This window comes from Oenanthe melanoleuca, chromosome 1, assembly GCF_029582105.1.
Source record: "Oenanthe melanoleuca isolate GR-GAL-2019-014 chromosome 1, OMel1.0, whole genome shotgun sequence".
NCBI classification, from domain to species: Eukaryota; Metazoa; Chordata; class Aves; order Passeriformes; family Muscicapidae; genus Oenanthe; species Oenanthe melanoleuca.
In genome coordinates, this window is record NC_079333.1 from 110,350,904 (window position 1) to 110,374,399 (window position 23,496).

At 42.3% G+C, this 23,496-nt stretch overlaps 1 protein-coding gene across 1 annotated transcript in view; it reads left to right on the top strand.

Annotated features, from left to right (window-relative positions):
• RUNX1 (RUNX family transcription factor 1) overlaps positions 1-23,496 on the top strand; it is a 172,603-nt gene that overhangs the window by 66,708 nt on the left and 82,399 nt on the right. Inside the window, exon 3 of the mRNA XM_056484725.1 lies at positions 22,750-23,003. Within this exon, the coding sequence (XP_056340700.1) occupies positions 22,750-23,003 (254 nt within the window). The remainder of the gene's footprint in view (positions 1-22,749; positions 23,004-23,496) is intronic.

Below are 23,496 nucleotides of genomic sequence, written 5' to 3' on the forward strand. Positions count from 1 at the left end.
GATGAGTTTGGCTTCACTTCTGCCTGCAGAGTCTCACACTGGGAAACAACCTCCACCCTCCAATTTATTTCCCACCAATCCCTGGGATTTCCTCATTAAAAACACCTTCAACCCCTTCTTTTAGTTTAAATAAAATTTAAATGCTTCAAAGCATCAGCACAGAGAATTCTGTGGGGTGTTTATAAATCAGGGAAGGTGGTTCTGAGGTGGGATTGGCTTTGGGGTTTGGGGTTTAGGATTTGGCTTTGGGGCATGGGATTTGACTTTTGGGGTTTAGGATTTGGCTTTGGGGTTTGGGATTTGGGATTTGGCTTTGGGGTTTGGGATTTGGCTTTGGGGTTTGGGATTTGGCTTTGGGGTTTAGGATTTGGCTTTGGGGTTTAGGATTTGGCTTTGGGGTTTGGGGGATTTGGGATTTGGCTTTGGGGTTTGGGGTTTAGGATTTGGCTTTGGGGTTTAGGATTTGGCTTTGGGGTTTGGGATTTTCTCTCTTCATGTGGTGGAAAATCCCATGAGAAGGGTCAGGATGGGGCTGTCCATCAGTGTCACCGAGGGTGGTGCAGGATTTGCTGTGGAATTCCCTTCACAGCTGGAAATCCCCATCCAGATCTCTGATGGACAATCCTCAGTCTCCTCCCTTCTCCCTTTTCCTCCCTGCCAGGAGTTTGGGAAGGGTTGGGATGGGAGCAAAGAGCAGCTGAGCACCCAAAAATTCCAGCCCAGGCTGGGTTTAAACTCCAGCTTTGATCCCTGGGGGTTCAGTCCTGACTCCAAACCCCTTTTAAACCAAAATTCCAGCAGCGTTTGAGGCTTGGAAAATTCCCACATGGAGCTTCAGGAACGGGGTTTGCTCCAAAAACTTGAGTTGTGGTGGATCTGGGATTTTTCCTTTTTGTGGTCAGTGGAAATTCTGGTTCTCAGGGTTCAGGTACAGAATTCCCAGGTTTGGAGCTTTCCAGGCATCTCCTGGCATTGCAGAAATGGAATTACTCGAATTCCTGATGAATATTTGTCAGGGCTCTCTCTGATGGTGTTTTTTGACCTCTGAGGTCACATCTGAGATGATGAACAGATTAATTAGCTGGCCTTTAAAACCAGCCAATCCCAACCTGGATCTTTCCAGCAAAACTCTGGGTTTCAAATCTTCATCCCCTTCCAAGTGAGCAGAGAAAAATCACCTAAGGAGCTAAATGAAAAAAATCCTACCCTGAGAATGCTCCAGGCAAAGAGAAAAGTCATGAAAACTTCAGCTTTTCACAAGAAAATGCAGATTGGTTTTGACTGGAAATGTTCTCATCTCGTGTGTTGGGGTAAATTTGAGAAAATCCTGCAGCTCTGCTGGGGTGGGGGTCCTGCCCCTGCTCCTGGAATTCCTGCAGCCAAAAAAACTGGGAGAGCTTCACCTTCCCCATGGCCAGCAGGTTTCACCTCATCCTGGCAAATCCCAAATCCTCTGGGAAAGTTTAAATTCTTAAATAGGGGATCACAGGGCATGAATCCTTCCATCAAACCCCAAAAATCAGAGGTGCAGGGGCTGCAGGGTGGTGACAGAAATGTTGGTGGGGTTCTGGGTGGGTTTGATTTAAATGTTTATTTCTGGGGTGATTTCAGCTCTGCCTGGTTCTGGGTGGGTTTGATTTAAATGTTTATTTCTGGGGTGATTTCTGCTCTGCCTGGTTCCCCACACAAAGGGAGCTGAGAAAAAAAATGGGAGATGGATTTTTTTTATAATGGATTTGAGGGAAGGAGAGCAGGGATGGGTGGGATATTTGGAATTAGGAATTCCCAGAGAATCTCTGGCTGCCCCTGGATCCTGGAATGTTCAGTTCCAGGTTGGACACTGGGGCTGGAACAGCCTGGGACAGTGGGAGGTGTCCCCATGGCACAGACTCGGAATTAAATTATCTCAAAGGATTTTTCCACCCTAAACCATTCAGTGATTCTAAGAGATAAAAATCAAGATAAAATTTCCAACCAATAAAAAAAAAATCCTGAGTTTCTATCAAACACGAGCAGTGGTTGGCTTGGTTTGGATTTCTTTGGGCATTGGATGATCATTAAAATCCCTCTGAACCCAAAATATTCCCAGAATTCAACCCAAAAATATTCCCAGAATTCAACCAGAATTCCCAACCAGATCCACACCAGGTGAGTCCCTGGGTTGGTTTCTGTGCTGGTTCAGCTCCAGGGGCAGGAGAGAAACTGAGCTGGAAGAAAAAATCATTTCTGCACTGATTCTGCTCAGGAAATCTCCCAAGGATAAATTGGAATTTTGATTCTGGCAGAACCTGCTCAGAAAATCTCCCAAGGAAAAAATTTTAAAAAAATTGAAATTCTCTCTGAAGCTTTGCAAGTCCTCAGATCCATTCTCAGGTTGCAAAATTCCCTCATTTCCTAAATTTCATCTCCTAAAAGCATTTCCCACCTCTTGGGTGTTGTGGAAGGAGATGGTGATGGAAGGGCTGGCCATGACAAAAAAACCAAAAAAACAGCAACAAAAAACAAACAAAAAAATTTTTAAAAATACAAAAAAAAAAAAAAAAAAAAGGGATAAACAAGTTTTGGATCATTTTCAAACCAGTGAAATCAGTTGCTGCTCCCAAATCTCTCATTTTCCCAGGAGAACGTGTCCAGCTCCAGCATTTCAGAGTGGAAATGAACAGAAATATCAAAATTTTATTCCAAAAAATCCTTTAGAATTTACCTTTCTCTGGTAGCTGAGTGGTTTTTCCAGAGAATTCCACCCTCATCCCTGAATTTAGCAATTCCCTGAACTCCTGGCCATGAAATTGTGATTCTAGAGGAACAACCTGCTTCAAAAATAAAAATAAAAATAAAAATAAATAAAAATAAAAATAAAAATAAAAATAAAAATAAAAATAAAAATAAAAATAAAAATAAAAATAAAAAATAAAAATAAAAATAAAAATAAAAATAAAAATAAAAGAGTTTCAGAAGCTCTCAGAGAGGATGTGGGGCTCCAAAACTGCTGCAGGTCAAACCCAGCTCATCCTGTTTCACTCTTATTCACCCTTTTGGGTTTTTTTTTTGGGGCTGATTTCTGGTTTTTTACAAATATAGAAGAAATTTGGCTCAGGGAAGCTTGAAAATGTTGGTGGAACTCGCTGGGTTTGGTTGGTTGGAAAGGAGATGGGCTGGAGGGGGAGAGGGGATATGGGATAAAATTTTATTTTTGGGGATAGCAGAGCCCAAAGAAATTCAGAATTTCAATAAGGAGCTCAAACCCTCATGTTTGAGAAATTTAAATAAAGAATTATCAGTTTATCCAAACATTAAAATTGATTTTTGTTGGAACCCCATCACTTCCCAATGCTCCTGCCTTGAATATTCCATAAGGAAAAGTTAAATTCCCTTTTTTGGGATATCAGAACCCCAAAAAAATCCAGAATTTCAGCAAGTAGCTCAAGCCATTGTGTTTGAGAAATTTAAATAAAGAAATTTGAGTTTATCCAGGCATTAAAGTGGATTTTTTTGGTAACCCCATCACTTCCCAATGCTCCTGCCTTGAATATTCCAGGAAAAAAAAAAAAAAAAAAAGTTAAATTTCCTTTTCTGACTGTTTTTGAGCCCAAAGAAATCCAGAATTCCAATAAGGAGCTCAAACTTTCATGTTTGAGAAATTTAAGTGAAGAATTATCAGTTTATCCAAGCATTAAAAAGGATTTTTGTGGGAATCCCAAATCACAAATAATTTAAAACCAGGTTATAAAGCTGCCAAAATATTTGTTTTTCTCTAATAAGGATTGGTTCACAATTAAATTCTGGATCAATGCTGGAAAAAAAAAGAAAGAAAAAATAAGAATAATTCATTTTTTCTGCTCTCCAAACCTTCTCTCTGTCCCTGCCAGCTCCAAACTGATTTTATAATATCAAAAGTGACAAAATTTTAATTGTAAAAAAAAAAAAATAATAAAAATAAAAATAAAAAAAAAAATAAAAATTCCCTGATCAATTTTTCCCTAAAAATTCTTTTTCCCAATCTCATCAATTCTCTGTGGAGTCAATTATTTTATTAAGGAATTAAAAGATGAAATTCCAGCCCCATCCTTCCTTATCTCTATGCAAATATCCCCAAGGTGCTCCCACGTTGATAACCAGAGGAAAAGGGAGGAGAAAAGTGATAAAAATTGTTAAAAAATAAAAAAAAATAAATAAATAAAAAAAAGGGAAAGCTGAGGCCTGGCAGGGTTGGGAAGGAGGAATTTTGGAGATTTTATCTGCCCTGGAGCAAAGTGAAAAACTCAGGAAACATCTTGGGGGCAGTTGGTGAAACTTCCCCCAAATTCTCCTGTGACAGTTAAAAAATGTCACAACCCAGGCTTGGGCAAGAAGAGAAAATTTTGTTCTTTCATTTCTTGGTTTTTGCATTTTTTTCATTCTTTATTCCTTAATTTTTCCCTTCAAAACAATAAAACTCATTTATGTTTTTTTTAATTTAATTTCATTGTGTTTTATTTATGATATTTTGATTTTATTTGTGGTTTTGTTTTTTTAATTTGATTTTCATACCTGTAACCAAAGAATTTCTGGATGAGCCTTTCCCAAAATTCTGGGAAATTTTATTTTTGCAAAATTTTTTTTTGTTGTTGTTCCTTTTTCCACCCTGTGATCCACAGAAAATGGAACAACAAACAGCTTTGAATATTCCTGGAAAAGTTGAAACACCAAATTTTTCCTCCTATTCCAGGGAATTGTGAGTTTGGCAAGTGAGGTTTTAATGTTTTTATAGGAAATAATCTTTCAAATTCTGGCACTGAAATGTGCAATTGGAGCAAATCCCAGCAATTTTTATCCCCCACAAATTTTCCCTGATTTTGTTGGAAAAATCCCAGCTTGGAATCTGGAAAACACAAGCCAAAAAAAATAAAAAAAACCCAAATAACAAATATCCTTCCCCACATCAACCACAATTTTGGCAACATTTTATTATCCAGAAACAATTTTTCTTACTTGATTTTGTGTCTCCTTATTCTCTCCAATTTTTAGGAGGAAAAATAAATGAGGAAAGATGAAATTGGGAGAGGTCAGGGAATAAATTTGGATTTCCTTTATTAAATCAGGAAAAGGGAGGGAAGGGATCACCCAGGGATGCTCTGGAAATTTGGATTTAAATTGAATTTTGGTTCTCCAACTTTTCTCACTCTTCCAGTTTCTGCAGCATTTTGGGTGTTGGGCAAAAATAATTAAATAAAATTCAGAATCTGGATGAAAACTTTTGGATCTCTTTTTCCATCCTTCCTTTCCTCCATTCATCCCTGTGTTTATTCCATGAATTCCTAAAAAAAAAATATTAATTCCATAAAATTGGACAGAATTTATACCCAGGAAGGACAAATTCCCTTGAATCACTTTTTGAGAGGTGGAATCACTTTTCCTCCAGAAGAATTTCAGGTTTTGCAGATCCTGACTTGAATTTAAGAATTTATTTCCTCACTCAGCTTTCCCATCCCTGGAATTATTCTCATGGAATGAGAGTGGGGGGAAAAAATTCCATATTTAAAATCCATCTTTAAAATACATCTTTAAAATCCACATTTAAAATCCACATTTAAAATCCATCTTTAAAATCCATCTTTAAAATCCATCTTTAAAATCCACATTTAAAATCCATCTTTAAAATCCATATTTAAAATCCATCTTTAAGATATTTTCATGATACCAATGTGCTGTTAGGGCTTATAAAATAATGTGAGCTGAAAAAAAAAATTAGTTTTTCGTGGTTTTAATTATTGGAAGACATTGGACACCCCAAACTGCCAAAAAAATAAAATAAAATAAAATCCCAAATTTCTCCCACCCAACCCAACTTTGAACTCAAATCCTCAACTCGAATCAGGCAGGGGAAAAAAAAAAAATCATCTGAGGAGCTCAAATGAGAATTACTCATCTAGAAACGCCTGAGGCAAAAAAAAAAAAAAAAAAATTAAAAGGAGAGAGAGGGAGAGGAGAAGATGGGAAATCTCCTGTGAGTTTGGTTATGGAGGGAAAAAAAAAAAAAAATAAAAGTATGGCTGGATGTCGTTTTTCAATTTGCTGCTGGTAAATAAAGATCTGCAGGGCAGGAGAGGAGGAGGGAGAGGGAAAGCTCTGCCCTGGTGGCCTCGGATGCTGCAGGTTCCTGCAGGGTCTGGGCATCTCTGAGCCAAAAATGAACCCTGGGCACTTCGGGCTGGCAGCTCCCCTCTCCTGGACCGTGTACCTGATGAGGAAAGGCAGAGCAGCCTCTGGCTGGCTTGGTAAAAAAAATCTTTATTTTCTTGGGTAAAGATGCTTTATTTCCTTTGGTAAAAATCTTTATTTCCTTGGGTAAAGATTCTCCATTTCCTTTGGTAAAAAATCTTTATTTACTTTGGTAAAAAGCCTCTATTTCTTTTGGTAAAGATTCTTTATTTCCTTGGGTAAAGATTCTCTATTCTCTTTGGTAAATATACTTTATTTCTTTTGGTAAAGATTCTTGATTTTATTTCTAAAGATTCTTTCTTTCCTTTGGTAAAAGTCCTTTCTTTTCTTTGATAAAAAAAGATTCTGAATTTGGGCTGGCAGCTCCCCTCTCCTGGACCATGTAGCTGGTGAGGAAAGGCAGAGCAGCCTCTGGCTGGCCTGGTAAAAATCTTTATTTCCTTGGGTAAAGGTTGTTTATTTCCTTTGGTAAAAAATCTTTATTTCCTTTGGTAGAGGTTCTTTCTTTTCTTTGGTAAAAGATTCTCTCTTTTCTTTGGTAAAATTCTTTATTTGCTTCAGTAAAGATTCTCTATTTTCATTGGTAAAAGTCCTTTCTTTAATTTGATAAAGATTCTTTCTTTCTTTTGGCAAAAATCCTTTATTTTCTTTGATAAAAAAAGATTCTGAGTTTGGGCTGGCAGCTCCCCTCTCCTGGACCATGTACCTGATGAGGAGAAGCAGATCAGGATCTGGTTGGCTTGGTAAAAAAATCTTTATTTCCTTTGGTAAAAAAAATCTTTATTTCCTTTGGTAAAAAATCTTTATTTCCATTGGTAAAAAACCTTTATTTCCTTTGGTAAATATTCTTTATTTTCTTTGGTAAAAGTCCCTTCTTTAGTAAAGAGTCGTGATTTTCTTAGGTAAAGATTCATTATTTTCTTTGATTATTTCTTTCCTTTGGTAAAAATCCTTTCTTTTTTTTGGTAAAACAAATTGTGACTTTGGGCTGGCAGCTCCCCTCTCCTGGACCATGTACCTGATGAGGAAAAGCAGAGCAGCCTCTGGCTGGCTTGGTAAAAAAATCTTTATTTCCTTTAGTAAAGATTCTTGATTTTATTTCTAAAGATTCTTTCTTTCCTTTGGTAAAAATCCTTTCTTTTCTTTGGTAAAAAAAGATTCTGATTTTGGGTTGGCATCTCCCCTCTCCTGGACCATGTACCTGATGAGGAAAGGCAGAGCAGGATCTGGCTGGCTTGGTAAAAATCTTTATTTCCTTTGGGTAAAGGTTGTTTATTTCCTTTGGTAAAAAAATCTTTATTTCCTTTGGTAAAATAATCTTTAATTCATTTGGTAAAAAATCTTTATTTCCTTGGGTAAAGATTCTTTATTTCCTTTGGTAAAAAATTCTTTATTTCCATTGGTAAAATATTATTTATTTTCTTTGGCAAAATTCTTTATTTTCTTTGGTAAAAGTCACTTCTTGATTTTCTTTGGTAAAGATTCATTATTTTCTTTGATTCTTTCTGTTCTTTGGCAAAAATCCTTTATTTTCTTTGATAAAAAAAGATTCTGATTTTGGGCTGGCAGCTCCCCTCTCCTGGACCATGTACCTGGTGAGGAAAGGCAGATCAGGATCTGGTTGGCTTGGTAAAAAAAATCTTTATTTCCTTTGGTAAAGATTCTCCATTTCCTTTGGTAAATATTCTTTATTTTCTTTGGAAAAAGGTTATTTATTTTCTTTGGCAAAATTCTTGATTTTCTTTGGTAAAGATTCTCTATTTTCTTTGGTAAAAGTCACTTCTTTAGTAAAGAGTCGTGATTTTCTTTGGTAAAGATTCATTATTTTCTTTGATTCTTTCTTTCTCTCTTTTGGTAAAAATCCTTTTTTTCTTTGGTAAAACAAATTCTGACTTTGGGTTGGCAGCTCCCCTCTCCTGGACCATGTAGCTGGTGAGGAAAAGCAGATTATTTTGATAAAGGTTGGGTTTGTTTGGTAAAAGATTCTTGATTGTCTTTGATAAAAATTCTTGATTTTATTTGCACAAAGTTTTCCTTTGTCGTGGTGTTGGGATTAACAGCAAAACTTGTGGGGGAAAAAATTCCACAAAAAGTCATTTTTCAGTTTGCTCCATTTGTCAATTTTCTCTTTTCTTTTCCCAAAGTTTTTCTTTATTGTGGAATGGGGATTAACAGCAAGAATTGGAGGGAAAATCCCTCTAAAAATCAGAATTTCTGTTGGAAATCAGGAACTTCCTGCAGGAACTTTGTTGCTCTGAGAAAAATGTTGCAAATCTTCATAACCACAGCAATTTCTTCCTAAGGAAAGGCTTCAAAATTGCTTTTATTTCAAATATTTTTTGGGGTTTATTATTTATTTTATTTTTATTTTTTATTTGGAGAGATCTGGGAGGTGATGTCCATGTGGTGAAATTGAATTATTGGAAATTTGGGAATAGCAAAGGGATGATGAAGGATGGGATTTGTTGGTTGATTTGAGTCCCAGGGTTGTTCCCAACCCCAAATTTCTGCATTCCAGGGATGGTTTTTAAAAAGTTAAAAGTTTAATTAATTCAATTAACTCAATTAATTAAAAGTTCAGCCTCTAGGGATTGAGGAGTTTTGAATCCCTCACAACCAAAAACCAAATAAAATCCCATCAGAGCATCCCAAATAACTTTATCAGGAGGATATTTGGGATAAAATAACGGGAATTTTAACCTAATTTCATAAATCCTTCCATGATTTATTTTGCTGTTTATTTATAGGGAATAAAACTTTTTTTTTCCAGCATCACTTGAACCTCTTGTATAACCCATGTGCCACCATATCCCTTTTTTTTTTAATAATAAAATAGATTTAATTTCTATATTCCTCTGGCTCTTCCCTTAATCCCTCTTTTCCTGCTAAATATTTACTGAAATTAATTGAAATTTGTGTTTAAAAAAGGAGTTTTAGACAAGTTTTAATGGGTTTTTTTTGGTTTTTTTTTAATGGGTCAGATTTTAAAAGAGCCAATGGACATCAGAGTATAAAAAATTGGGACTGAGGGGAGGAATTTTCTTATTTTTCATCCCTGCTTGAGGATTCCTTCACTTCTTCTCTTTCCCCCACTGTGTTTTATCAATTTTTTTGGGATGAAACTGGAAATTTTTTTGGGTCTTTTTCTGCTTTGCTTCCACACTCCAAATTAATGATTTCTTTCCAAAGCAAGAAAAATAGGGAGAAAATTTTGTTTTTTTCACCTGCCCTGTGTGTTGTGACACATCCAGAATAAATTTGGGTTGGTGGGGTTTTTTCAGCTCTGTCTGCTGTAGGAATTCTCTGGTTTTGTCTTTTTTTTGTAGGATCTGAGCAATAAATATTTGAATTTCCTGCTTGAGAGCTCAGGATAAAAAGGAATTTCCAGGATAATCTGGAGCAGGGCTGAGGTTGGAAAGGATTTTGGAGCCCAGTGTCCAGTTAGGAAAATTCCAGATGGAATTTCTGCTCCTCAGGACACTGAAGAACCAGGAAATAAATCAAATATTCAGAGGTTGTGCAGGGAATAAACCAAATATTTGTTCAATATTGCTGAGCACAGATTTGATTTTGTAGCAATAATTCAGATTATTCCCACCTAAAAATCCTGTCAGGATTCTTTGTGCTGGCTAAAAAAAGCTAAAATTAAGGCAGTGATTTGATTGTATCATTGCAAAAAAAACTGGGGGGAAAATCAGATTTTCAGTTTCCTCTGAAATGAACTTTGCATCTGGATTTTGGGAATCAGGAGCTGGATTTGGTCTGAGGCTGTTTGTTATAAATTAAAATAGTTCTGGGATCATCTGTAAGGTTTGGATGTTTGGGGCAGGGTTGGAACGAGGATGAAGGGAAAGGGGGTGAGAAAAAAAACAGAATTTCAGAAATTTGTCACAAAATGGGTGAAATTGGGGGAGCAGAAAACGGGGAAAGTCAGGATTGGGGACTGGAGGAACCAGAGAATGAATTACTGACAAATTCCCTAAAAATTCCCATAAAAATTCACTTCTAAAGGGAAAGGAGGATCCCAGCTGGGATGGGGGATGGACCTGGATCACCTGAGCTGCTCCTTCCCCTCCCTGGGCAAATTCTGATCCCACCCTGGCACCCAAAACTCATCCTGGCACCCAAATCTCTGATCCCACCTTGGCACCCAAATCTCTGATCCCACCCTGGCACCCAAAACTCATCCTGGCACCCAAAATTCATCCTGGCACCCAAAATTCATCCTGGCACCTAAAACTCATCCTGGCACCCAAATCTCATCCTGGTACCCAAACTTCTGATCCCACCCTGGCACCCAAATCTCATCCTGGCACCCAAAATTCATTCTGGCACCCAAATCCCATCCTGGTACCCAAAATTCCCCTGATATCCCATCCTGGTACCCAAATCTCTGATCCCATCCTGGCACCCAAATTCCATCCTGGCACCCAAATCTCATCCTGGCACCCAAATCTCTGATCCCACCTTGGCACCCAAATCTCTGATCCCATCCTGGCACCCAAATCTCATCTTGGCACCCAAATCCCATCCTGGTACCCAAAATTCCCCTGATATCTCATCCTGGCACCCAAATCTCTGATCCCACCTTGGCACCCAAATCTCTGATCCCATCCTGGCACCCAAAATTCATCCTGGCACCCAAATCCCATCCTGGTACCCAAAATTCCCCTGATATCCCATCCTGGCACCCAAATCTTCCTCTGAGATCCCATCCTGGCACCCAAATTCCATCCTGGCACCCAAATTCCATCCTGGTACCCAAATCTCTGATCCCATCCTGGCACCCAAAATTCATCCTGGCACCCAAATCTTCCTCTGAGATCCCATCCTGGTACCCAAATTTCTGATTCCACCCTGGCACCCAAATCTCCCCTGATCCCACCTTGGCACCCAAATCTCTGATCCCATTCTGGCACCCAAATCTCATCCTGGCACCCAAAATTCATTCTGGCACCCAAATCCCATCCTGGTACCCAAAATTCCCCTGATATCCCATCCTGGCACCCAAATCTTCCTCTGAGATCCCATCCTGGCACCCAAATCTCATCCTGGCACCCAAATCTCTGATCCCACCTTGGCACCCAAATCTCTGATCCCATCCTGGTACCCAAAATTCATCCTGGCACCCAAATCTCATCTTGGCACCCAAATTTCTGATCCCACCCTGGCATCCAAAACTCATCCTGGCACCTAAAACTCATCCTGGCACCCAAAACTCATCCTGGCACCCAAATTTCTGATTCTACCCTGGCACCCAAATCTCATCTTGGCACCCAAATTTCTGATTCCACCCTGGCACCCAAATCTCCTCTGATCCCACCCTGGCACCCAAAATTCATCCTGGCACCCAAATCCCATCCTGGTACCCAAAATTCCCCTGATATCCCATCCTGGCACCCAAATCTCATCCTGGCACCCAAATTCCATCCTGGCACCCAAATCTCATCCTGGCACCCAAATTCCATCCTGGCACCCAAATCTCATCCTGGCACCCAAATTCCATCCTGGCACCCAAATCTCATCCTGGCACCCAAATCTCTGATCCCACCTTGGCACCCAAATCTCTGATCCCACCTTGGCACCCAAATCTCTGATCCCATCCTGGTACCCAAAATTCCCCTGATATCCCATCCTGGCACCCAAATCCCTGATCCCACCCTGGCACCCCAATCCCACCTGGAATAAAGAGGAGCAGAGACTTTAATGGGAATTTTCTCCTCCCTGAAGCCCAGGGCTGATCCATGGTGGGGATCAAGGGCAGTGGGGACAAACTTGGCAAACTCAAAATACTCCAGAACTTTAAAAAAAAAATAAAAAAATTTAAAAATTTGAAAATAAAAAAAAAAAAAAACAAACATCCAGGAGGAAAAGGAAGAATTCCCATTAAAATTATTCCCACATTTTTAAATTCCAATTGCTGGTGAGGATGCCAGAGGATCTCTGGAAGTGCTGCCCTGTGGGATCATCCCCTGGGATGGGATTTCTCCAGGAATTCTCTCCCCTCACCAATAGGAATCTTTTTTTCCAGTGGAATTCAAGCTCATATTTTGCTCCATATTCCCCCCAAAATCCTGGAAATCTCCAAATTTATCCCAGCATGGATTGATTGGACGTGATTGGGATTTGCAGATTATATTTCGTCTCAGTGGCAGCAACACCAAGGCAGAGAGAGAGGCTGAGACAAAAAAAAAAAAAAAAATAAAATAAAAAAAAAAAATCTTTCTTCCCTAAAAATCCAAATTTTGTGCATCTCTGGATATCCAGGTTTATCCTTGGGATTCTGGTGCTTCCAGATCCTCAAACTGCCCTGGGAAATCAGAAAATTCAAAATTTATTCATCTAGGATTGTCCTGATTTATTCTTGGGGCTTTTCCAAATCTTCAAATTTCTCTGAGAAAAATGAGAAAATTCAGGATCTGAATGTCTTGGAAATTTCTGGTTTAACTGATGGACACTTAGCTCAGGAATCCCCTAAAAAAATCAAATTGTGGGAGAGCCCTGAAATAATCCAATTGTAAACCAAATTTCTGTGTTCAGCTGGGATTGGAGTGGGAAAAGAAAGTAGAACTGGGAAAAAATATTTGTATATTTTGGATCCTGATTAATAATAATAATAATAATAATAATAATAATAATAATAATAATAATAAAATCCAGCTAAAAAGCCACTGATTCCCAAGGAATCAGGAGCATTTCCACAGGGAATTGTTATTTTCTGCTAAATTTCCCAAATTAAAACCCATTTCCAATTTAATCTCAGTTTATGGGACAGGTTGAGATCTGTTAGGGCTGGGCTTTAATTCTTCTTTTCCCATTATAATAAGAATTGAGTGGAAAAATCGATTTTAAACATCCAGTGCTCAGAGCTGTGTTTGGATGCTGGGCCAGAAAATCCCAGATTTTCTGGGATTTTAGTTAATTAATTAATTAATTAATTAATTAATTAATTAATTTAAGATGGAAAAAAAATCGACCAATGAATGAGGGATATTAAAATTCAATCATCATTCAAAATAAAGAGGAATAACAAATTTTGGGAGGTTTTAAAAACCTTTCTGTTTGAAATTTGGGCCAAGCCAGTGGTGATTTAAGCTGCTCAAAATTTTGATATTTGATGGATTTTTCCTTCCCTGGAATCACAATCTAATTCCCTGATAGAAAATAACAATTCCCTGTGGAAATGCTCCTGATTCCTTGGGAATCAGTGACTTTTTAGCTGGATTATTATTATTATTATTATTATTATTATTATTATTATTATTATTATTATTATTATTATTATTATTATTATTATTATTATTATTATATAATATTATTAAAATAATGATAATAATAATAATAATAATAATAATAATAATAATAATAATAATAATAATAACTATCCAAAATATACAAATATTTTTTCCCAGTTCTACTTCCTTTTCCCACTCCAATCCCAGTTAAGCACAGAAATTTCATTTACAACTGGAATATTTCAGGGCTCCCCCACAATTTGATTTTTTTAGGGGATTCCTGAGCTGAGGAAATGTCCATCAGTTAAACCAGGAATTTCCAAGAAATTCAGATCCTGAATTTTCTCATTTTTCCCAGAGAAATTTGAGGAGATTTGAGTGGTGGAAGCACCAAACTCCCGAGGATAACTCAGGACAATCCTAGATGAATAAATTTTGAATTTTTCTCATTTCTCAGAGCAATTTGAGGATCTGGAAGCACCAGAATCCCCAAGGATAACTTTGGATAAAAAAATTTTTTTGGATTTTTAGGGAAGGAAACTCCTTTTTTTTTAATCTCAGCCTCTCTCTGTGTCTCAGTGTCGCTGTCACTGAGAGGAAAAATAATCTGCAAATCCATTCTGGGATAAATCTGGAGGTTTTCATGATTTTGGGGATTGTGGGACAAAAAATGAGCTTGAATTCCAAGGGGAAAAAATATTAATATTGGTGAGGGGAGAGAATTCCTGGAGATGATCCAATCCCAGTTGAACAGAAATTTCATTTACAACTGGAATATTTCAGGGCTCTCCCACAATTTGATTATTTTAGGGGATTCCTGAGCTAAGTGTCCATCAGTTAAACCAGGAGATTCAGATTCTGAATTTTCTCATTTCCCAGAGAAATTTGAGGATTTGGAAGCACCAAAGCCTCAAGGATAACTCAGGACAATCCTGGATGAACAAATTTTGAATTTTTCTGATTTCCCAGAGAAATTTGAGGATCTGGAAGCACCAGAGCCCCAAGAACTCTAAAAACCCAAATTCCTCTTGGAATTCCTCCATCCCAACTGCAGCGATGCTTTCACTTTTCTGTCCCACGGGGGGAAGGAGCAAAACTGACCAGGACAAACCCAAAAAAAAAAAAAAAAGGATTTTTGCAGCAAAAATTTCCCCCATTCCCCAGGGATTTCCCAGAGTTGTGTAAATCCGAGGAGGAAACTCCTTGGTGAGTTCTGGCAGGAATTTTTTTGTCCTTCCCTGCCCGTCCCCCGTTCCCTGACTCCAGTTTTAGTTAAGGGATGAACTTTGGGATGCAGTTCCTGAGGGATTTGGGGTTTTAGCCATTATCCCCTGAAGATCCTATAAGTTTTAGGGTTTTAGTTCCCATTGTCACCTCAGGATCCTACAGGATTTGGGGTTTTAAACCCCATTATTACTTGAGGATCCTAAAGGATTTGGGGTTCTAAACCCCATTATTTGTTGATGATCCTAAAGGCTTAAGGGTTTTAATTTCCTTTACTGCTTCAGGTTCCTAAAAGCTTTAGGGTTTTAAGCCCCATTATCACCTAAATGTCCTAAAGGATTTCGGGTTTTAAACCTGATTATCACCTCAGGATCCTACAGGATTTGGGATTTTAAACCCCATTATTAGTTGAGGATCCTAAAGGATTTGGGATTTTTCCCATTGTAATCACCTGAGGGTCCCAAAACCAATGGGGTTTTAGCCATTATCACCTGAAAATCCTAAAGGATTTGGGGTTTTTAACCCTGTTATTACTTGGGGCTCCTAAAGGTTTTAGGGTTTTAAACCCCATTATTACTTGATGAATCTAAAGGATTTGGGATTTTTCCCATCTTTATCACCTGACAGTCCTAAAACCAATGGGGTTTTAACCATTATCACCTCAGGATCCTACAGGATTTGGGGTTTTAAACCCCATTATTACTTTAGGATCCCAAAGGTTTTGGGGATTTAAACCCCATTATTACTTGAGAATCCTAAAGGATTTGAGATTTTTCCCATTGTAATCACCTGAGGGTCCCCAAAACCAATGGGGTTTTAGCCATTATCACCTGAAAATCCTAAAGGATTTGGGGTTTTTAACCCTGTTTTTGCTTGAGGCTCCTAAAGGTTTTAAACCCCATTATCACCTCAGGATCCTACAGGATTTGGGATTTTAAACCCCATTATTACTTGAGGATCCTAAAGGATTTGGGATTTTTCCCATCTTTATCACCTGACAGTCCTAAAACTAATGGGGTTTTAACCATTATCACCTCAGGATCCTAAAGGATTTGGGGTTTTAAACCCTATTATTATTTGAGGATCCTAAAGGATTTAGGATTTTTCCCATTGTAATCTCCTGAGGGTCCCCAAACCAATGGGGTTTTAGCCATTATCACCTGAAAATCCTAAAGTATTTGGGGTTTTTAACCCTGTTTTTGCTTGGGGCTCCTAAAGGTATTAGAGTTTTAAACCCCATTATTACTTGAGGATCCTAAAGGATTTGGGATTTTTCCCATCTTTATCACCTGACAGTCCTAAAACCAATGGGGTTTTAACCATTATCACCTCAGGATCCTAAAGGATTTGGGGTTTTAAAGCCCATTATTATTTGAGGATCCTAAAGGATTTGGGATTTAAACCCCATTATTATTTGAGGATCCTAAAGGATTTAGGATTTTTCCCATTGTAATCTCCTGAGGGTCCCAAAATCAATGGGGTTTTAGCCATTATCACCTGAAAATCCTAAAGTATTTGGGGTTTTTAACCCTGTTATTGCTTGGGGCTCCTAAAGGTTTTAGAGTTTTAAACCCCATTATTACTTGAGGGTCATAAAGGATTTGGGGTTTTAAACCCCATTATTAGTTGAGGATCCCAAAGGATTTGGGATTTTTCCCACCGTTATCACCTGAGAGTCCTAAAAGTGATGGGGGTTTAACCATTATCACCTGAAAATCCTAAAAACTTTAGGGTTTTTAGCCCCATTATCACCTGAGGTTCCTACAGGATTTAGGGTTTTAAATCCCATTATTACTTGATGATCCCAAAGGATTTGGGGTTTTAAGCCCCTTTATCACCTGAGGATCCTAAAGGATTTGGGGTTTCAAACCCCATTATTGCTTCAGGTTCCTAAAAGCTTTAGGGTTTTAAGCCCCATTACCACCTAAAGGTCCTAAAGGATTTGGGGGTTTAAACCCCATTATTAATTGAGGATCCCAAAGGATTTGGGGTTTTTCCCACCGGTATCACCTGAGGGTCCTAAAAGTGATGGGGGTTTAACCATTATCACCTAAAAAATTTAGGGTTTTAAGGCCCATTATCACCTGAGGGTCCTAAAGGTTTTGGGGTTTTAAACCCCATTATTACTTGAGGGTCGTGAAGCATTTGTGGGTTTAGCCATTATCACCTGAGGATCCTAAAGGATTTGGGGTTTCAAACCCCAATATTGCTTCAGGTTCCTAAAAGCTTTAGGGTTTTAAGCCCCATTATCACCTGAGGATCCTAAAGGATTTGGGATTTTTCCACCGTTATCACCTGAGCATCCTAAAGGGGCTGCAAGTCCTCGGAAAGTTCTTCCAGAATCCCAAAAAAATCCGATTTTTGGGTTGAATTCTCAAACCTTTTTTCTTTCTGCTCGGACCGAGCCCCGGCGCTTTCCCTGATCCCAGAGGGACTCGCCGAGATCACACCCAAAGTTCCTGCCGGGAATTCGGCACTTCCCAACCCCTGGAAATCAGGGAATTCTCCTTCCACCTGTCCCACACCCCATTCCCGGTGGCATTTTGGATTATTTCCCATTTATTTGTGAGACATCACTGCAGGAAATAAGCACGAAATCCTCTTTTATTTTATTTTTTATTCTTTGTCATTTTTCCTGTTTCATTATTAATCCCTAAATAATTTAATTTAGATTGACAGGATTTTTTTGTGACTCCGATAAGTCATAAATATTCGCAGGGATAATTAAACAACGTGCTAAAAATATATTTATAGAGGAGATTTAAGCGTGTTGTGCTTCTAGCAATGAACCAGCAGCTTCATGAAATTTGTAGGCTCGGGGATTTTTTGGGGCATAAATTAAAAGAATTCAGGGGCAAAAGGGAAGAATTTGGCCGGGGAATATTTAATTGTTCAGGGTGGTTAAAATTCACCCCAAAATTGTTGCTGCCTCTCTCTTGGCTCCGGTATGGGAAAAAAAAAAATCAAAATATAAAAAAAACTCGGGTTTTGTGCTCGAGGAATTCCGTGGAGAATGGAAATTCCCTTGGGATTTGTTTCCAGCGGACATAAATCGGTGGCAAAATAGAAATTGGGGAAGTTGTAACACACGTGGCCATTCCCAAAATTCCCGAGCGCCCGTCTTAAATTTAGGGATGCTAAAAATCCTCATTTTGGGAGAAGCAGCATCAGCTTCGCAGCGTTTCCTATTCCCAAAATCTGCTTTATTCCCATTTTTTTTTCCAGAACACCTGCACAGGGGGACAATAAATCCATTGAGAATTGCTCTTATTAGCACGCAAAAATAAAATTAGAAAGGAGAGGATGAATAGAATTGGCTAAAAAATACAGAAAAAAAAAAAAAAAAAAAAAAAAAAAAACCACTAAAGTGAAAAAAAAAACCCAAATAAAACCAAACTCAGGCAGGTGCGGGCGGTGCTAATGGGGCTGTAAAATAAACACCAAAATCTCCTCCCCGCCGTCTTTGCCCTGGCTGCTCTCTCGGATTTATCTCCTCAACTCCTCTCGCTAAAACTTCCGTGCAGTGAAATAGAAAATTCTCGCCTTTAACCCGCATTAAAGTTCTGATAACGCCGGGAATTTATGGGAACAAAAAAAAGAAAACGCGGCGGAATTTCTGCGTCTTTGATAAATCGTGACTTTTCTGCGTCTCTCGCGTGGGGCGCGTTGATTTTGTGATTTTTTGGTGATTATTTTGTGATTTTTTGGTGATTATTTTGTGATTGATTTTTTGGTGATTATTTCGCGTTTATTTCGCGTTTATTTCGTGTTTACAAGGAGCTCGAATGAAGGCGAGATGCAAAGCAGGGAGTGAAACTCAGCTCAAAACATTCGCGAATTTAAATAGCAAATCCTCCCCACCTCTTGACTGAGAAAAGAGAACTGATTAAACTCTTTTTTTTTTTTTTTTTTTTTTTCACATTTCTGCAGATGGATGCACATCAGTAAAATAACTCCTCTTATCTCCGCCGTGCCCGTAAAAAGTTATCAGCCACTAATAGAGCCCAGATGGTTTTTAAGCTGTGGGTTTGTAACAGCCATTCTTTTTTTTTCCTCTTAAAATAGAAAAGTAATTTAAATTCGGGAGCGTTGCATGCGAGAAAGTGGGAAATGGGAGATTAAAAAAAAAAAAAAATAGAAAGGAAAAATTTTTAAAATTTAGGAACTTGGTGTGAAATAATTCAAGCGCCAAATTCGGCTGCTTGAAAACAGGGACCTGTTGAAAGGGCGGGGACGGTCGCGCTTTTTTGGGGGTAAAAGAGCCGAAAATTCTGCTGGGCAGTGCCAGGATGGGCAGTGCCAGGTCCCGGAGCTGTCCCCTCTCCTGGCAGCAGGCGCCGAGTTCTCCCCGCCCGTTTAATTATTATATTTATCAGATTAATTATTTTAAACCCCGCACCATCAGAGTGCTGGGGCTGCGTCCCCGCGTGTCCCCAAAGCATCCCCTGGGCCCGTGGGGTGCTCGGGGCGTTGTCCCGGGGTCCGGGGGGGTCTCAGCCCCTGTGGGGACAGGAGGGGCCCTGCTGGGAGCAGCTCCCGAGGTTGTAGGGCCCGCTCGCCCCCAAATCCCAAATCCCGACCCCAAATCCCAAATCTGTGCCGGGGATGCGGGAGGTCTCAGCCTCTGTAGGGTCAGGGGGAGCCGTGGTGGGCGCAGCTCCTGAGGTCGCAGAGGCCGTTCCCATACTCGAATCTCCATCCCAAATCCCAAATCCCACCCTCAAATCCCAAATCCCGACCCCAAATCCCAAATTCCGGGGATCTGTGCCGAGGATGCGGGAGGTCTCAGCCTCTGTAGGGACAGGAGGAGACGTGCTGGGCGCAGCTCCCGTTCCCAAACTCGAACCCCGACCCCAAATCCCAATCCCAAATCCCAAATCCCAAATCCCGACCCCGAATCCCAAATCCCAACCCCGAATCCCAATCCCGGGGTCTCCCCGCTCCCCTCCCGGTGCCGCTCGGCCGGCGGGCGGCGCGCGCCCTCCAGCGGCCACAGCGGGAACTGCACCCAGCGCGTCTCCCCCCGAGGGGAACGACCCGAGGGTCCCTGCGACCACCCCCATCCATTTATCCATCCATCCATCCCTTCATCCATCCATCCATCCATCCATCCATCCATCCATCCATCCATCCATCCATCCATCCATCCATCCATCCATCCATCCATCCATCCTGCGAGGATGCGGCGGCCGCAGGGTTTGAGAGCTGGCGGAGAGAAGCGCAAAAACAGCGCCGAGAGCGCGGCGGGGTCGGGCCGGGATCACCCCGTTCGCGGTCTGGGTTCCCCTCGCGGAATCGGCGACCAGCATTAAAAAAAACCCAAACAAAACCAGAAAAAAAAAAAAAAATTAAAGAATTAAAAAGAAAGCCACCAAAACCAAAAATCCGCAGCCCGACCCCACAGCCACGCCTCCACGCGGCACCCTCGGTACCGGCTCCGCGGGCCCGGAGCCACCGGCGGCTGGCGAGCTGCTGGTGGCCGCGTGGCTCTGCCGAGCTGTCCCCGCGCTGGCCCGCAGGAGGAGGAGGAGGAGGAGGAGGAGGAGGAGGAGGAGGAGGAGGAGGAGGGCTGGCAGGGATGGCCCTGCCTGCGAGCGCCGCCACCGCCCCGACAAAGCGAGCGGCGCCGCGCTCCTGTCCAAGGGGACACCGGGCTGGCGGTCACCGTCTCGGGGGGACCGCCAAGAGTGTACCCCAAAAAAAAAAAACCCGCAGCAGAGAGTGCCTGGGGAGGAGCAGGGACCACCGGGAGAGGAGCGGGGGCCACCGGGAGAGGAGCGCGCATGTGGCGGGGCGGTGTCTGCGGCTCCGCGGGCACCTTGCGGGCACCGGGGGCGGGCGTTCCGTGAGCCACGGGCCAGCGGGAGCCACGGGCTGGCAGGAACGGGGGGTGCCGGTGCCCGGGCGGGCTCGGAGCCGCGGTGCCCCGGGGGAGCGGAGCGCGCTCGCCCCGCCGAGCCGGCGCTCGCCCCGCACCGATTCCGGGAGCCCCCGGCCCGCGGCCGCGCCCCGGTTGGGCCGTGATTGGCCGGTGCCCTCCCCGTATGCAAAGCACCGGGGGAATGACATTCCTCCGCACGCCTCCGCCGCCCCGACTCGCTCCCGGCCACCTCCAGCCAGCCCGGCGGCCGCCGGCCGGGCGCGCTCCCATCCCGGCAGGAATTCTGCTTCCCCGCGGGAAACACCGGCTGCTCCCCGCCCTGGGAACGCGCTGGGGCTCAGCGGAGGCTGCAGCTGCTCTCTAAACCCGGCTGGAGCTGAGCTCTAAACCCGGCTGGAGCTGAGCTCTAAACCCGGCTGGAGCTGAGCTCTAAACCCGGCTGGAGCTGAGCTCTAAACCCGGCTGAGAGCTGCTCTCTAAACCCGGCTGGAGCTGAGCTCTAAACCCGGCTGGAACTGAGCTCTAAACCCGGCTGGAGCTGAGCTCTAAACCCGGCTGAGAGCTGCTCTCTAAACCCGGCTGGAGCTGAGCTCTAAACCCGGCTGGAGCTGAGCTCTAAACCCGGCTGGAACTGAGCTCTAAACCCGGCTGGCAACTTTGCGGGTTTGGTCGCCCCCGCTGCTTTCCGCCTCTCTCGCCGTCTTGGGGTCACCCCCTCTGCCGCCGCCTCCTCGTTTCGCGGAAGGAAAAGACTTCAGCCGGTCAAAAGTAGCGATTTCGCTGAGTGGGTTTTGGTGTTTTGGTTTTTATTTTTTCCCGCTTTTTAAATTTTTTATTTTTCGAGCTGTCGCCGGTGGTTTTTGGGTTTCTGCGGCGGGCTCCATCCCGCAGGACGAGAGGGAGAAGAGCCATGCTTGCCAAAGCGGGCTTCCACCTGCTGCGGTTCAGATATTGTTAAGCAGCCGGTTCCTGTGGCCGAATTAGAGGAAGAACTGTCTGAGATACCGAAAAAAAAAAAAAAAAAAAAAAAAAAAAAAAAAGAATTGGCAGCGAGCGCCGAAGTTGTTGCAGACTGTTGGTTTGACTGCTGGGGAGGACGTGAGTGGGAGAGAGAGAGCGCTGTTGCACACACAAAACCACAGAGAGAACCCACAATTTAACCAACATCCCCAACCCCGAGTTCGCAGCTCTTGGACCTCTCGGCTCGGCGCTTGCCATCGGCTGTGACTTTTCTCTAAATTCATGAAAAGCGTTATACCAAAGATAGAGATTTGAAGCTTGAATGCCATGCACTGAGCTTTTTTTTATTATTTTTATTTTTTTTCCTTTTTGCGCAAGAATGATTGAAAGGTCACGACACGAGCGCTCTTAGAGCAACGCCAACCAAACTACTGAAACTCATTTTCAAGGCTGCTTTAAAAAAAAAAAAAAAAAAAAAAAGGAAAAAAAAAGGAAAAAAAAAATCTCGCGGAGAACATTAATGGATTCCTGTTGTGTTTAAATTCTCCACAGATTCTATTGTAAATATTTGATGAAGTCCAGTAGATGTGCGTGTGCGTGAGTGTGTGGCCGTGAATTTATATCCAGTTGTAGCCAGCTGACCTTTGCTCAGCGAGCCGAGCTCGCGATCCGCCTCCTCTGAGGAACAGCCCGAATTTCCCTCAAAGAGCGATTTTTTGCCTCCGGAAGACGCCGGCTCCTTTTGGTTTCTCTTGGGACCGTAGAGAAATCACCTGGAAGAAAGCGGGAAGCGCGTTTCTGGCCGCGTCTCGCGCTTGCTCTTCTCCCTAACTTTTTTTTTTTTTTTTTTTTTTTTGTTTTGTTTTTTTTTTTTTTTTTTTTTTTTTTTTTTTTTTTTTTTTCTGGGAGTTTGGGATGAGCTTCGGCGCCGCTCACTTTGCGCGTCCCGATAAAGCCGCGCCCGCACGACCCTGGCGCTTATCGGATTAACGGGATCTGTTCCGCCTGGCCAGGAAACCAAGAGTTAAATCTACCAGCATAAAAAAAAAAAAAAAAAAAAAAACCAAAAACTAACTGTGTGTGTGGGGGGGGTTGACTGGCGCAGGAACAACTCCTCAACCCGCGCCCGTGTATGTTGGTCCCCGGAGAGCGGCTCGCCGCGGAGTTTTGCTCGCGTGGCCGCCGTGTCGGAACTCAGCGGAGGTGTTGTGTGGCTCTAAAGGCTTGTTGTGATGCGTATCCCCGTAGATACCAGCACCAGCCGCCGCTTCACGCCGCCCTCCACCACGCTGAGCCCGGGGAAGATGAGCGAGCCGCTGGCGCTGCCCGGAGCCGAGCACGGCGGCGCTTTGCCGGGGAAGCTGCGCGCCGCCGACCGCAGCATGGTGGAGGTCCTGGCGGATCACCCCGGGGAGCTGGTGCGCACCGACAGCCCCAACTTCCTCTGCTCCGTGCTGCCCACGCACTGGCGCTGCAACAAGACGCTGCCCATCGCCTTCAAGGTAGGGCTCGGGCAGGGGTTGGGTGGGGATGGGGGGAAAAATCCAGGGAAGGATCCCGGGGATGGGGGGAAAAATCCAGGGAAGGATCCCGGGGATGCGGGCTTGGATCCGCACGCGGCTCGCTCTGCGCTTCCCTCCTTCCATCCTTTCCCTCCATCCTTACTTTCTTGCTCTCTATCCTTCCTTCCTTCCACCCCTTCTCTTTTTCCTTCCTTTCTTCCTTTCTGTCCTTTCTCCCATCCCCTTTCCTTTCCTTTCCTTTCCTTTCCTTTCCTTTCCTTTCCTTTCCTTTCCTTTCCTTTCCTTTCCTTTCCTTTCCTTTCCTTTCCTTTCCTTTCCTTTCCTTTCCTTTCCTTTCCTTCTTCATCCCTTTTCTCCTTTATATAATCCTTTTTCTCCTTCCTTCCATTCTTTCCTTCCTTCTATCCTTTCCCTCCTTCCTTCCCTTCCTTCCCACTCCCGGCCGCGCTCGGGGCAGCAGAAGTGGCAGCCG